We start from the raw sequence: 15,973 nt of genomic DNA, 5'->3' as shown, positions 1-15,973 counted from the left end.
GGCTTTGCGGGGAGGCTTCAGCACCTTCATTGAAAACAAACAAAAAATGTTGGGATTCCCATCAGATGGTAAAGTCTTACAGATATTAGGAAAAATATGTAGGTGGCAAAGGGCAAAGTAAGACTTGTATCAGCTTGTAGTCAGTCAGCCGTGTTAATGGGAAGGACCTCAACAATATTTATAGAAATCAGAAAATAAAATGAGTAAGTATTAGGCTGGTGGGATGGGGGTGGAGGGTTCTAGCACGCATCTTGTTTGCATGCTTTGCTTTGCTGTATGTGGTTGCGCTTGACTCCCCAAAGGGTAAATCAGATGTCATGTGTTCTCTCTTGTCCACAAGATTCTTGGCTGCCCTTGATCACAGATGTACACACTGTAGGGTAACAGTGAGGGTGCACTTTGAGAATGGTGCTGGATTTGGAAATAATACCCTCTCAGATTTACAAGTGTGCACAAGTTCATTTGTGGCCCAAGACCCCTCCTTGTGAAACACCCAGGACCCATCACCACTGGGTTAACCAGACCGCAAACAGGACAGCGGACAGGAAGGGGCAGGAAAAGCGTCCTGGGTGGCCTGGGGGATGCATGTGGAGTGCTGAGCCTGGGACCTGGCTGGGTTTTTCTTGGTTCTGTCTCTCCTGTGGGCCTGATGGCTCTGAGCTGGGGGCAGTTTAGGGTCACGAAGGCTTCCTCTTTTATTCCCAGGGACGCATGGAAGCTGCCGGCCCACCTGCCGAGGATCAGCTGAGCCCCGGGGCTGATGTTTGCCCACGCTGTTAAGAATGACACAGAGGCCCAGTCTAGCACCACAACAAAGGTTAACCCAGGACACTCCTGGACAGTGATCCTGATGTCTTTTCTGAGCCGTTCACTCAAGGGTGTGATAAGTGAGTATGGTCACGTCACCAGGGGATCACTGGCCCCTCTTGCCTACCCTGTGGCCAGCGTGGACACGAGTCTGGAGGCTCTAGTTCTGAGCCTGCTTCCAGTCCATAGGGCACGTGGGGACAGTCCTGGGTTGGAGGGGGGTGTCCAGTAATCTTAGGCCATGTCGCATGTTGGAACCACGTTACAGCCAACACGACCTCCCAGGACAGGGCTGGCCCCGGGCTGGCTGACACGAGTGAAGTGAGATACCCGACATATAAGAGATGACATCATCCCATTTCTTATCTGTAGGCTCACAAATACCTTGGGCCTCAGCTTTACATCCCTGTAGTGCGATGTACCTCATGGGGATTCTGGACTCTGCCCAGACCCCATGAGGGGTTCCGGTGGTGGTGCTAGCCCAGAATGCCTTGGGTGGAGCACCCGGGTCACAGGGCAGAGCCTCAGCTACCGGGAAAATGGCCATCAGGGGCCCGGGAGGAGCACGTCCTCTGCTGCTTTCACCGCATTTCAGCAGTGTCTCCTCAGGGGTGACGGCGAGAGGCCTTGGTGGTGGGAAACTCTCCTGTCCTCACATGGCCTTTCCCGCCAGCCTCAGCCTCCAGTGTTTCCTTGATGATGCTTTATTAAAAAATGACTGTTGGCTGCTTTCCCAAGCCCCAGAGGCCTGTCGGACCTGAGGGTTTTTATGTCTGCACAGGGGCAGACAGTCCAGCTTTGGGATTAGGAATCAGCAGGAAGGGGTTTCTCCTGGAAGGCAGGGCGGGAGGGTCTGGGGCTTTTGCAGCCCCAACTGGACCACCCCAATAGGAGTCCTGGGCCTTAGACCCCACACAGGAGTTTGCAGGGAGGGGACACATGGGAGCCAAGTAGTTCTCAGCTTTAGGGAGCTCTCGACTCCTCTTCTAGTTGAGGGTCTAAAACTATCAGCCAGACTCTGTTTTCCACTCAGCCTGAGCTTGCAAAATCACTTGTCATTGGAGGGTCTTTCAGTAAGTGCATTCTTGAGTGGCCTGGGTGGTACGAGCGAGCCTGGACGGTGGGGCTGGAGCAGGGGATGGAGAGATGTCCTTGGAGGCCACGCAGGAATGTGGTGACTCATGCAGGACACCTCTTCCCCACATCACACCAAGCTCCCCCGAGTAGTATACATCAGCCATAAAACAGTTGTTACCTTTGATCCAGTGCTCCACTTCTAGAATTAGTCACTAGGAGATTGTTCATTAGGAAATAGTCTCAAAGAAGAAAAAGGCTCAATTCTTTTGTTGCAGGCATAGAAGATGTTTCTAGTTGTGTCATGTGTAAGAGCAAAATGGGAAACAATTATTCTTCCTTTGTTGAATATCTAGGTTAAGTAAATTAGAGTTTTTTACTCAATGGAATATTACACAGCCATTAAGATAATGAGCATTTGGAAAATGGCCGTGAATATAATAAGTGAAAATGTCAGGTTACAGAATAAGTACGTTAAGACAACTTGCAAAGTAGCCGTAGGAGAAAAGATTACAAGGGGGGAAAAGATAATAGTTGTTGGTCTGGTGGAGTTACAAACACTTTTTCTTTCCATGATACATGGATTTGCTCCTTCTAAAATTAAATGTAATCTGGATAAATATACAATACACCATTAATGGTGATTTGCTCCAAAATACGGGATTATGGGGACTTTTGCTTTCTAAATCACCTCTTTCTGTAATGTTTAAATTTCAGCTGTGGGCAACTGTTACTTTTTGTAATCAGAAAAATATATATTTTTAAATGCTAAAATTAAAAATATAAAAAGGCAATACTTCCCAAGAAAGAGTTGAGGAGGAAGGCTGAGGCAGCTAGCTGCTTCTACCCGTTCTCTTCCGTGTCTGAGGGCCCAGGCCTCTTTGCACCCGCCCTTCCTTCCCTTCCTTCTTCTTAGGTGTTATTACCAGTCAATGAATATGTAGTAAAATGTCAGATAGTGATAAGTGCTATGAAGAAAATAAAATGGGATTATGTGAATGCATGGGAGGCTCTTTTGGATTGTGGGATCAGAGAAAGTCTCTGAGAGGTGGCAACTGACCTGGGTCCTCAATGGAGAACTTTCTAGTTTTTGTACAGGAAGCCCAGGCTGTGGGCTGCACCTCCAGGAATCCCAGGCTTCAGGCTGCACCTCCAGGGTGCCTTTGCTTCCTGTGCCTTGGTGGCCCTCTGTTCCAGGACTGATTCCATTCTCCAAACCCACTGGCCCAGCTGGGCTTTGCCTAATGTCTGAGACCCCTCAAAATCCTCCCCCACCTGCTGCTGGCCAGGGAATGATTGCTGCTGAACTCTGGCTGCTGCTGCTATGCTATGCTGGCACGCTGGGCACGGCTCTAAGCTGGCATTTCCATGGCAGGGCTGGGGCATCTGAGATCCCCAGCAGCCTGGGAGGGGGGCTGGGAGTCAGGAAGGCTCTGGGTAAAATGTGTCCTGGAGGGGGAGGCCTTAGAATGGTACATTGAGGCCAGGTGGGGCAGCTGCTGCAATGCCCCCTTAAGGGTCAGCTCTGACCCTGGAGGACTTTCATGAGGATCCTGCCTAAGCTTGGCCTGGGGGATAGGCTGGGAAGCTTCAGTAGCTCTGACACCCAGTTCTAATCGTCCACCTGGAAACTCATGTCCCTCTCCACCTGGAAGCAGAAACTCAGAAAACACAGGGGCACTGTAGTGTGCTGGTTAGGAGAAGTAAAGGTTCTGGAGCCGGAACTGCCAGGTTTGAATCCCAGCATTGTCTTTTATTTTTTTAGCAATAAGAACTTAGGTTAATTATTTAGCCTCTCTCTGCCTCTCTTTGCCCAGCCATAAAATGGGCCCAATAATCATAGTATATCCTTCTAAGTTGGTTGTGAGTGTTATCTGAATTAATTCACGTAAAGTACTGAGAAAAGTGCCTGGTTATTATTACTGTGACTTGGGAGGTAGAGGGAAGACTCTATCAGGGTTGGCAGCATCACTGATTCCAGGGGGTTTTTCTGGGGGATGCCACAGCAAATGGGGGTGGGACTCTATGGCACAGATGTTTCCCTCCACCTGCTTCCTTTCTGACCCTGAAACAAGCCCATGTTTTCTTCTCCCTACTTTAATGACCACAGGGATGCTCAGGATGGTTTCAGACCTTGCGTTTTGCACCGAGATGTAAGAGCAACTGCCCTTCCACTGTTGCCTTCACTCCCTTCCAGCACAGAGCCCAGCAGGGGACTTTGAAAGTCTTCACTGCCTTGTCCTCAGGGGCCTCCTCCTAGAAGGGCTGTGTGTCTTCCCAGGGCATGGAACTGTAGTGATTTTAGTGGCTGGGGGTGAGGAATAAAACATGGAGGTGAATGGGATAAAAAAGCATTGCCTGTCCAGCCTGGCTGCATGGAAGGGGAATCCCAAGTTTCTAGCAAGATGTTCATCAGTTTGGACAAAAATTTCCAGAGTCCTTATGTTTTAACACCCTTTCCTGAAACAAGATGGGAGTTTTTGACAAAACCAAGGGCAATCATTGCATCTGATTTTACCTCCAGCTGGTCTTGGACTTTTATGATCATCTCTTTATCCTCTCAATGGCTCCCTCTGCCTTTTGCCATGCTGAGGGAGGAGCTCTGTGGACTTGGAGAGCATCAAGTGAGATAGAGACCCCTGGGGAAGGAAGGCTCTGAAACGCAGCTGCCCTCTCCCCACCACCTGTCCCCTATAGAGCAACAGTTCTGCCCTGGCAGGACACCTTGAGCGCTGGCCTTCTGCCGAGACTCATGTGCTCCTAGGCTCTTTCATCAAAGCTGAGGGTTCTTGCAATTGAATGTTGTAATCCCAAATCCTGCATGTGAAGCCACCCACTCTCCAGACCCTGTTCTTCTGCTTTCAGTCTTGCCTGCGCGCTCGTTCTCTTTACCCTACCCTGAGTTTTCTTTCCTGGGTTGTCTCCTCTTTGTGTCACTGTCCTCAGGATGGTTGTGTTTGTCACCAGGAGAAAGACGTCAGTGTCTGGCGGCTGCTGGTTCTTCCTGGTGCAGGCCTTCCTGGGACCCGGATTCCAGGGCTGAGCACGGAGGAACCAGAAGGGATCTGGGGTTGAGGGGGCCAGATTGGGGAAGGCCAGGGCAAGGAACGGGATTCTTTCAGACCCAGAAGAGGGTGGGTGAGCTGGTTCTAGCTCTTAAGTTTAAACACGGCTCCTATCATGATTAGAAATGGGTTTGGAGAATGGAGTTCTAAAAATCCATCCGAGCCAATGTTCTGCCTCTAATCTTAGCGTCTCTCCCATCGAAGCTGAGCTTCATTCCAGCTGATGACTATTCCTTTCCCCTTTGTCATCCCCACCCTCTTCCCCCAGCCAGGCCTTTCAGTTTTTCTATTCAACTTGCCTGGACCAGCCCTGTCCTCCTGGTGCAGCCCCTCAGGCACGGTCTGACCTTGTCCAGGTATGCTTCCCCTCCACCTCCCAGAGTTCATCCTGCTGCTCAGAAAGGGGATCTGTTCTCTCTCTCCACCCATCCCTCTTCTCTTCAGTAGCTTTTCCTCTTTTGTCATAGGCTCTTCTCTACCTTTGAGAGCTACTCCTTTAATCTCTTTTGCTCATAGAGTTTTGGGCTCCAGCTCTTCCAAGTGACCTGCTCCAAGGGACTGGGGCCTCTGAGTTCTTATCATCTGGGAAGCCATTTATGGCCACCCCAGAAAGAGGAGATCAGAAGCAAGTCAAGTGGGATGTTTAAATGAGCAGCAAGGTAGGGATCTGACCTGAGTGATGAAATCCACTCCAGAAGTCAGGCTGCTGCAAATCAGTACCTCTGGACGGGAAGCTCCTTCCCTCAGATTCTGTGGATTGGGAGAAGCTGAGGGTGAAGGTGCAGATGGGGCTGGTGCCTGGGTGGGTTCCCCCCTTTCCTCGGTGGGTTACGAACCTGTTGGGGGTTCAGGATAAAATGAGGGTGGGAGAGGCTGTGCCAGAAATGCTCCTACCCTTTCATCCCACCCTTCTCTTCAAGCCTCGTCCTCAGAGAACTGGTTCTAAGACCACTCCCATTTAATAAAACTTCCCTTAACCACGCGGAAGTTTTGGAAGCTCACGTTCACTCTTCATGGCTGAGTTTCATTTCTCCCACAGGCTGTAGGGGGGATTATTGTTTTCACAGGGCTTCCTGGTAATCTGGATTGCTATTCTAGGCGGGTGAAAACCTAACCTGCTTGGCAGGAAGGGCTTCTCCGCAGTTCACTAGGGCAGGGTAGATGAACCTTCCTTGGGTAGGAGGTGGCACTAAAAATGGGAGGAGCTATCCAGGAAGCCTTGCTCCATGCCAAAACAATTGCTACCATTTCTTGAGCACTTCTGTATTCTAAGTAGCTTTTATATATATATATACTTATTGATTCATCTCACAACAACCCTCTGAGGCAGTTTCTCTTACTATCCTCACTGCCGTATAAGGAAGCCGAGACACAGAAAGGTTAGCTAACTTGCCCTAGATCCCACAGGTGAAGAGTAGCAGCCAGGACTCAAACCCACATAGTGTCTAAAGCCCCTCAATTTTTTGTTCACCCTATTATTTATTTTTTTTCTTATTAATTAAAAAAATTAACAACAAACAGACAAAACAATAAGATATCATTCCATTCTACATATATAATCAGTAATTCTTAATATCATCACATAGCTGCATATTCATCATTTCTTAGAACATTTGCATCAATTTAGAAAAAAATAAAAAGACAACAGAAAAAGAAATAAAATGATAACAGAGAAAAAAAAGTTATATATACCATACCCCTTACCCCTCACTTTCATTTACCACTAGCACTTCAAACTAAATTTATTTTAATGTTTGTTTCCCCTATTATTTATTTTTATTCCATATGTTCTACTCTTTTGTTGATATGGTAGATAAAAGGAGCATCAGACACAAGGTTTTCACATTCACAGAGTCTCATTGTGACAGCTATATCATTGTTCAATCATCATCAAGAAGCATGGCTACTCGAACACAGCTCTACATTTTCAGGCAGTTCCCTCCAGCCTCTCCATTACATCTTGGATAACAAGGTGATATCTACTTAACGCATAAGAATAACCTCCAGGATAACCTCTCGACTCTGTTTGGAATCTCTCAGCCATTGACACTTTGTCTCATTTCACTCTTCCCCCTTTTGCTCAAGAAGGTTTTCTCAATCCCTTGATGTTAATTCTCAGCTCATTCTAGGGATTTTCTCAGTCCCTTGATGCTGAGTTCAGCTCATTCCAGGATCTCTGTCCCACGATGCCAGGAAGGTCCACACCCCTGGGAGTCATGTCCCACGCAGAGAGGGGGAGGGTGGTGAGACTGCTCGTCATATTGGCTGGAGGGAGAGGCCACATCTGAGCAACAAAAGAGGTAGAGCCCCTAAATTTAACCAACAAACCATATTAGAACCTGTGAGATTTGACTTATTGTTGGGAATGACTCAGAAGGGAGGAAGCTGCATTAATTTTACATGACTTCACGTTTCCTTATTGAGCGTCTTCTATACACAAGGTAAAAAGGTGATCAATACATATTCATTCAACAAACTTTTTAAAGATAAAATTGTTATACATGTTTGTGAGAAAAGATATATACTGAAAAGTATAAAGAAAGAAACAAACGTCACTCATGACATCACCATCCAGAGATGATTATTGCTTATTTCTATATATTTGCATATATGTACATGCTTGCAAAATCAAAATCATATTATATACTCAGTTTTGAATGCTCCTTTTTTTCTCTTATTGTATTAAATAAGCATTCATCAAATGGCTATTAGTGTAGGTCTTCAGATGAATCATGGCAAAGCAGAGTGCTGTCATCAGATAGGAGTGAATAAGGGACAAGATGGCAGAAGGCTCTGGATTTGGGGGTGTTCTGGGATGTCTTCTTAGAGGAGGAGGCATGAGCTGGATCTTGAAGGAGCATTGTGGGTTCAGAGGAGAGTGGTAGCAGCTGGGAAGGGTATGCCAGGAAGCAAAAGCAGCAAAGTAAAGCTCTAGGAGATAGGATCTGAGGGGAAAGTGGGTCGTGAAGGGCTTTGCCGGCCATCCCCAGAGGTTCTACTCTGCAGATGTGGTAGGTGTACTAAAGGTTTCTAAGTGGGGAAAGGCATCAGATTTGCTTTTTTAAATGACAGCTCTTTCTGCATGCTCTTTTGTAGTATGATGAATTAATTGATCGGGGTAGGGCTGGGCAAGGCAGGGAGACCTGCTAGGAAACTTATCCAGGAGAGAGATGATAAGGGCTTGAACCAGCACAGTAGTAATGGGAAGAGAGGACTGAAGAAGAAATGAATTTCAAAGATATTTAAGAGATAGAAAGGATAGGGTCAGTTAGGTGCTTTGCCATGTGACTTGTTTTGGCCACCAGGATGCTAGTGGGTGTGGCTTAACCAGGGTCATAAAAAAGCTCATGTGCAGTTGGGCTTGCTCATTCTCGTGCCTCTGCCTTGCCAGGAAGAATGAGCATGGGCTAGTCCAGTGGTCCCAGGAAAAAGATGAGGGACAGTTGAAGCAGAGCCAAACTGCCAATCAAGCGTAGACCAAAATCTACAGATGACCTGCAGTTCCCTGATCAAGGCCAACCAAGATCTGCCGACCCCAGCCAACCTACAGACATGCGAGCTGTCATAGTAAATGACATTGATTTAAGCTGCTGGATCTGGGGATGATTTGTTATATAGCAATCGGTATCTGATTAAGAAATGTCTTGGGCATGCCACAGTGGCTCAGCAGGCAGAGTTCTCACCTGCCATGCCAGAGACCCGGGTTCAATTCCCAGTCCCTGCCCATGCAAAAAAAAGAAAAAAGGAAATGTCCTGATTCTTGTATTGAACGCTTACTGTGTGCCGGGCACTATTCCAGGCACTGGGATACTGGGATACGGTGCTGAACCAGGCAGACAAAGATCCTTACTCTCTAGGAGCTCCTGTTAGAATGGAGATATAGTACAGGAAGCAGGAATGACACCAGGGCCTCTGGCTTCCGACTGGGTGTGTGGTGGTGCTGTTAACCAGAATGGGGACAGAGGAGAGAAACAGTTTTGGGAAAAAAGATAATGAGTTTGATTTTGGAAAAACTTTGAGGTGCCTGTGTAATATTTAGGTGGAGGAGTCCAGAAAGAAGTAGGATATATAGGAGAAAAATATAAAAAAGAGGCCTGTCTAGACACTGAAAGTGATAAACATGATGTAACAGAAAATAATCTGTACCAAAGAGAAACAGAGTAAGTGCTGTGGACATTCAGAGGAGGGAAAGAAGACTTGTGGTTAGGGAGATGAAAAAAGATTTTGTTCTGAAGATAGCCTGTAAGTTAGATTTGTGCATGTAGAGGTGAGAGAAGGTCATACTAAACAGAACGAATAGGAGCAATGAAGGCATGAAGGTCAGACAGGAAAAGCTGATTGACAGTAAGGCGGAAATGAAAAAGTAGATTGGCATGAGACCATGAAAAATCTTGCATGGCAGACCAGTTATATCGTAGTTTTTCATGAAGAAACGGGGAGCCACTGAATGTTTTGAGCAGGGGAGTGACATTAGGTGTGTATGTACAGGAGATAGGCAATATTATGCAGTAGAATGAGCTTTGAAGTAGAAATTAAGGGATATGAGTACTAGTCTCAGCTCTCCCATTTTATAAGCCCTGGGTTGGGGGCAAGTGATTTCCCCTTTATAAGCCTCATTTGAAAAACTGGAGTTATGCTATCTGCCTCTAACGGGAATCTTATTTATGTAAGAACCAGTCACATGTGAGTCACTCACAATGGAAATGTGAGTGCTTGGAAGACCACAGAACAATACACAAGGTTGAATTGTTCAGACCAGGCCTATTTTAGCAGTCTGGTGAGGGTGAGATGCTCAGACAGGTGGGCACACTGCAGACTTCAGCTTGTTAACTTCTGTGGGGCTTGGCAGAGATGTTTGCTGTCAGCTAGCGAATCATGTCCTCCTGCCTTGACTTCCTGTTCTTGGTACAACCCTGAACTCTCACCCCATCCTCTACCTAAATAGTACGTGTCATTTATAGAATACCTGCTCAGTAGAGGCCTCATGCTAAGGCTTCAGAACAGAAGATTATAAAGCACCCCTGCCCTCAAGGAGTTCATAGGCTAGTTGCACCACGAAGGCATGTCCCTCAAAATAGTAAAGAGGGTGGCATTTGATAAAGGGGTACATGTGTGGTCCAGATAGTCCCGGTGGAGGGCTAGGAGAAAGCAGAGCCTGTGGGCCAGGCTATTCTTTGGGGGTGTACAATGGGAGCTAGACTTTGAGGGGGGGGAAGGGAATAAGAATTAGAAGGGAGGGCTCTCTCATCTGCCAGTCTACTAATTTCTTCTCAACATTAAAACTAAACGCACAAACCCCATTTAATGTAACAGTTAAAGATAGATGTTGCTTACAAAGATCTCAGAAATACAGTGGGGTGGAACTACTTGAGAAGAAGTGGGGGAAGAGATGGGGTCCCCAGTGGCTAAGAATGAGCTAATAGCCCAAAGCTGGGAATGACCCGTGGCCTAGGCCAGCCAGCTCTTCAGCTGATTATGCATAATCCAAAAAAGTTATTGTAGGGCATGTAACGTTTGAGCTGCTCAGAAGAAGCCAGTGAGATTGTCTGTTATCTTCCTTTTATTCCTCATGCCTGCCTGGCTAAGGTATAAATGAAATACTTTATTTATAGAATAAAGCACGAACATGGAATAAGGTAAAGAGGATGGTTGGCAATCAGAGAAAAAGGGGAAAAGGTAGAGACGGCCAGTTTGAAATCCTCTCCAGCCTAGTTATACCAGGGATCTGAGCCGGGTGGTGGGAAGGCAGCGATGGGGCGTCCCTGGGTCCATCATCTGTCTCCTCTGTGTCCCCAGCAGCCAGCCCCGGTAGGCGCCATGGCTTCTGCCGAGCCCCTGACGGCGCTGTCCCGCTGGTACCTGTACGCCATCCACGGCTACTTCTGCGAGGTGATGTTCACAGCAGCCTGGGAGTTCGTGTTGAACTTTAACTGGAAGTTCCCGGGGGTCACGAGCGTGTGGGCCCTCTTCATCTACGGCACCTCCATCCTCATCGTGGAGCGCATGTACCTGCGCCTGCGGGGACGCTGCCCCCTGCTGGTGCGCTGCCTCATCTACACGCTCTGGACCTACCTGTGGGAGTTCACCACCGGCCTCATCCTGCGCCAGTTCAACGCCTGCCCTTGGGACTATTCCCAGTTCGACTTTGACTTCATGGGCCTCATCACCCTGGAGTACGCTGTGCCCTGGTTCTGCGGGGCGCTCATCATGGAGCAGTTCATCATCCGCAACACCCTCCGCCTCCGCTTTGACAAGAACGCCGAGCCCGGGGAGCCCGGCGGCCCCCTCGCCCTGGCCAATGGCCACGTCAGGACTGATTGAGTGGGGTGGGGGGCGGGAGTCTCTCAAGGAGCCCACGGTCAAAGACCACGCCCCCTCTGGACAGCCAAGCCCCCTCTGGACAGCCAAGCCCCACCTCCAGCCCCAGCCAGGTGGAGCGCACACAGCCGTGGTGCCCTACACCGCAGGGGAGGTGGAGGCAGCAGAGGGACACTGGGCAGGGTCATGGATCTTGGCCCAGCCCAAGGATGGCGGCCTGTGACTGGGCAGCGACTGGACTACATGGTTGACTTTGGAAGCAGCGGGCCCTGTCCTGGTTAAGGGACGTTGAGAATGGGGGAGAAGGTGAGAGGCAAGGCCTGAAGAGGCTTTGGGCTGCGGTGGTGGCCACCTCCCTCTGGCTTGGGTTAAGCTGGGCTTTGGCTGGTTCCATTAGGCAATATTCAGGTGCTTGCTTGCAACCAATACCTCCCCCGGGGCCTGCTGAGCTGTGTGGCCTAAGGAGAAACTGGGAGGCAGTGCTGGTCTGCAAGGGCTGGGAGGCATTCCCTTGGCTCCTCTCCCCTCCCCCAGGGCCCCACACTGCTCCTTTGGCCTTCTGGGGCCCTCCCGCTGGTGCTGGATTCCCACCAACCTTGGGCTTTTGCAGGTTTCAATCCCCGTTGTGTTCGGTGGCGTTTCCCCTTTTCTCTCTTATGTTCAAGGCCTTTATCACCAAGCAGCCCTTCTGTTCTTGTCTGTCACCCTCCCACCCCGCCCCCAGGCCCACCCTAACTCCCTAGCCAACACAGCAGCTGCCAGAGTTAGACCCTGAGACAGTCCCCTCCCCTGCCCTCCTCTCTCAGCCTCCCTTCCACTGTTCCGCTGGCGCGATGCCTGGGAACTTCCCACTCTGTGTCTTCCCCACACCGGGTCTGGTGGGCTCTGCCATTGCCCCTGATGCTCTTCTCCACACCCTCTCCCCACCGTGGCCCAGAAAGTTCTGCAGACTCATAACGGGGGCCTAGAAGCAAATCTGTGCGGCGGGGATAAAGGCAGCATTCCCCGTCTTCTCTGCCCTGGTTGGTTTATTTGGAAACCAGTCAGGAACAATCAAGCTTTCTAGGGGGTGGAGGAGCAGGTTCCCAGCATTGGAGACCCCTGGAGCATTAAATGAGGAGGAAAGTGGGGGGAGGGCCTTTCAACCTTGGAAGAGTCTTCAGAGCATCCTTAGTGGGAAGGGATCAGTTTTGATTCTGCCATATCTCCAGCCCTATAGCCAGACCGCGGGGGCTGCCCCCTTTCCCCGACTCCCTCCCAGCAAGGCTGCCCCTTTGTGCTTACTCCTCAAACAGTGTTAGCCCTGCCACACTGCGGGCGTCACCATCTTGGTCGCTCCCCTCCCTCGTGACAGGTCCATTGCTGGCAGTGGACAGGTGAAGCCCTTACTCCAGCCCGCTTCCGGCTCTGCCCCCCGCCACGCCCAAGAACCCAGTCTGTCCCTGCTACATGGTCCCTTGACCACACTAGGAGTCTCTTAGGTAGAAATTAATATTTCCCTTTTTACAGATCATTAAAGAGTTAATGACATGATAATACACCTGTGGAGAGAATCTCCTGTTGATTGCTGTGCGGCTAGAGCTTGCAGACAGCACAGGCCCAGGGACGGGAGTGGTGGCCTGGGTTGGGAGAAAGGCTGGAGAGCCTGACTCGGGCAGGACTGTTTCCTGCAGTTGATCCTGCCCAGGCCAGGATAAAGGGCGTTTCCCAGCCTCTCTTTCCTCAAATCGAGGGATTAACTCCATTCTGTAGGGGCCGGCCTTTGAATTTATTGTGGCCCCATTTCCAGGGCCTTAGGGGTTACAAGGTGGGGTAGCTTGCTTTCCTTCTATAGGGAGAGGAGATTTCAGAGAATATTGTCTGGCTTCCCTGTTCCCTCTGGATCCCTCCCCCTGCTCCATATTATCTCCATCTCCTGGTCCCCAGCACCCGTCCAGGCCCCCATGTGGGCCCCGAGAGCACACTACCCACCTTCTCCCCCACCCTTCTGTGACTGAATCTGGTGGTCCACTTGCTGCTGCCTCTCAGCTTAGGGCCTCCGTGATTCTCAGCTGGAGCAAGACTTTGGATGCCCCAAGGGGTTTTGCCACTCCAGCTGCAGCCCTGTGGGCATTCCCTGGCATCGCTTCTCTCTGGACCCTAGAAGGTCCCACGTGCACGAGGTCCTGCCGCCAACCTGTCTGCCGGGAAGCATACAGAGCAGCGTGTTTCTGCTTCATCTAGGGGCCCCACTGCTCCTGCTGCCCCTCACAGGGCACTGAGCCCCCATCGGAGGGAGGCACCCACCCACGTCTTGACCACGGGATCTGTACGTTCAGATCTCATCAGGGGTAGCCCACACTTCAATTCTTGCTTTTTTTTTTTTTTGCTTGTTTGTTTTTTATTTATTATTATTTTTTGGTATCTGCAGGGCCTCAATCTTTTAGTACCCAGGGACTCAAAGTGTGAGGCAACCCCAGCTCTGCCAAAGCCAACAGGGGTGGTGGTGGGGTGTCTGCTCACTGTTTATGGACCTTTGGGCCTCTCCGCTGGACGTGGCAGCATCTCTGCCTTACAGACAGCGACGTGCTGCCCTGCATGGTAGCACTGTTTCTGATGCCCACTAGGCACCCAGCCCCTTCCCCATCCCGGACCCTGTCCCCTCTTTGATGCCAGTGAGTCACAATGGCCTATGCTTATTCACAGCAATAATACCCAGGGAGTGCCCATGACGCCCTGTTGTCCCTCGCTCTGCATGGGTCCCCTGGGGAAGCAGCCGCTGATTGGGTCTGTTCATGAAAACCTATATTTATGAAGCTCTGGGCTGTGCCACCACCGTCAGGGGATGCAGAAAGAAGAGAGGCTCCGAGCCTTGAGAAACCCGTGACTAAGGCTGAGAGAGTGCCTTCCACCCTGAGGCCACCCACACCTGGAGAAGCTGCAAATGGGCCTTGGAAGTGGGTGGGACTGTCTTCGGGCAGCGCTTCAGAAGGACGCGTGGCTGGTTTGTGCGCCCATTGCCTGCTCTGTGTCTTCCTCCGTTGGTCTGTCTCTTCCTTTTCACATCCGTGCACATAAAATATATTGGTGTTTGTGTTCCAGGGCTGGCTGCGACCTCTCTGTTTCTCCTATTTTGGAGCCCCCTCATCAGTGGCTGCTGGAGGCGGGGCCCTTCACACCCCGGCATCAATGGGGTCCTGCACCCAGACAGCGGTCAGTAGGGTCCCCTTGTGGGGAAGACAGGTGGCACTCCCTGGCAGTCCCTCTCACTTTCTCTGCTCTGACCCTCCCTGTAACCTGAGTCAGCCCCGAGGAGGTATAATCTGATCCAGGCCTTCGCCCCGACTGCCTGGCAGATGGGGAGGGGCTGGGCAGGATCCAGGCTGGCTACATTTGTCCATGACATGTGCTTCTCTTTGGTACCTTGGCCATGGGGTCTGAGGGAGGAGGTCTGAGATTACCCCCAAAGAGCTGGAAGGCTAGAGCCCCTATTTTGCATTAATTTGAAAGTTGTGCCTTGATAAAAATTGAGCTCTGTACTCCCCTGGGAATGGTCCCTACTTTGTGTCTCCATGCTGTATCCAGCGTCCCTTCCCACCATGCTCCTTCTAGGAAGAGGATGGAAGACTCAGAAGTTGCTCTGTTGAGCTGAACCCAAACCGTCTGGACCCCTGCTCCAGTTGGGCAGTAGAACACCTACCAGCTTCCTGATGGAGGAGGCAATATGGTTTCTGAATCATGGAAAAGACCCACTGTCTCCCCCGCTGACTTGGAAATATTCACTGCTTTGACTGAAAGCTTTTCCCTTTGTAAAAATGAGCTACCCTAAAGCCCCAGCAGTCATTTACATGTTAGTATAAACAAATCTATTAGACTGTCCTCAGAGCAGCTTTTTATAGAAGGAAAGTGGCAAGCATAATGAAATAGCATCTGCCTTATGGAGCTTCAGAACTCTGGGCAGGGCCCAGTGCAAGAAGGCTGAGACCTAAAACCCTTCTCAAACTAGCTGGCACCTTTTAAGCTCTGCACAATGGATTCCTTCCCTTTTTTGATGCTTTTCCTTTCTCATTCCCCTGCCCCACCCTCAGGTTATCCAAAGGAACCTTCTAATCAGATTGTATTGAGATGAAATGCCCTAGGAGAAATGGCCCCTAGTTCTGAAGTCTGCCCTGCCTTGATAAACTCTTATGCTTAATTAATAACCTGTCTTCCTGGGGTACTATCTCAGAAGGGAGCATTGTCCACACTGCCCTCAGGGGCAACCAAGAGACAGGTGGACTGCCTTCCTTTGGATGGCACCCAAACCAGCACAGGAAATCCAGGAGCTCAGGTCTTAGGCATTTTAAAAGTGACTGCTGTTGTGACCTCTACCAGCCTATGGGCAGGTGTCAGGTGCTGAGTGTTTTACATGCATTCTCTCATTTTCTCCCATTTGACATGGGTACCTCTATTTCCCTATATTACAGAGAAGGTCTGTTGGCAACTGGAACCTGGGATTTATCATATTTCTCTGCAAATCATTTTTTGCTTCAATATAAACAAAAGACCCTTAGTACACCCAAATCAATAAGCCCAGCCGTTAATCTTGGGACTTACTTTCGTGAAGTTTATGTAGGTAGCAGAGAAGCTTAGACCACCTATAGGCAGGCCTAAGAGTTACTTCCAGAGAACCTCTTATGTTGCTCAGATGTGACCTCACTCACTTTAAACCCACATCTGCAAGGGAAATC

The 15,973-nt window shown here is 49.7% G+C and overlaps 1 protein-coding gene across 20 annotated transcripts in view; it reads left to right on the top strand.

Moving 5' to 3' along the window:
* The window catches only part of TMEM229B (transmembrane protein 229B), a 42,518-nt gene extending 31,183 nt beyond the window's left edge, over nt 1-11,335 (top strand). For 8 of the 20 annotated variants that reach the window (XM_077122782.1, XM_077122786.1, XM_077122792.1 and 5 more), the window contains one exon: nt 10,746-11,335. In XM_077122782.1, the coding sequence (XP_076978897.1) occupies nt 10,764-11,267 (504 nt within the window). In that variant the 5' untranslated portion in view covers nt 10,746-10,763 and the 3' untranslated portion in view covers nt 11,268-11,335. Of the gene's footprint in view, nt 1-705; nt 745-773; nt 888-10,742 lie in introns of those variants that run through there. The other 12 variants (XR_013160313.1, XR_013160317.1, XR_013160316.1 and 9 more) reach the window with 4 other exon arrangements.
* Nucleotides 11,336-15,973: the final 4,638 nt, after the last annotated feature.

Source organism: Tamandua tetradactyla, chromosome 12, assembly GCF_023851605.1.
Source record: "Tamandua tetradactyla isolate mTamTet1 chromosome 12, mTamTet1.pri, whole genome shotgun sequence".
NCBI classification, from domain to species: Eukaryota; Metazoa; Chordata; class Mammalia; order Pilosa; family Myrmecophagidae; genus Tamandua; species Tamandua tetradactyla.
This window is presented reverse-complemented; position numbering and strand designations above follow the sequence as displayed.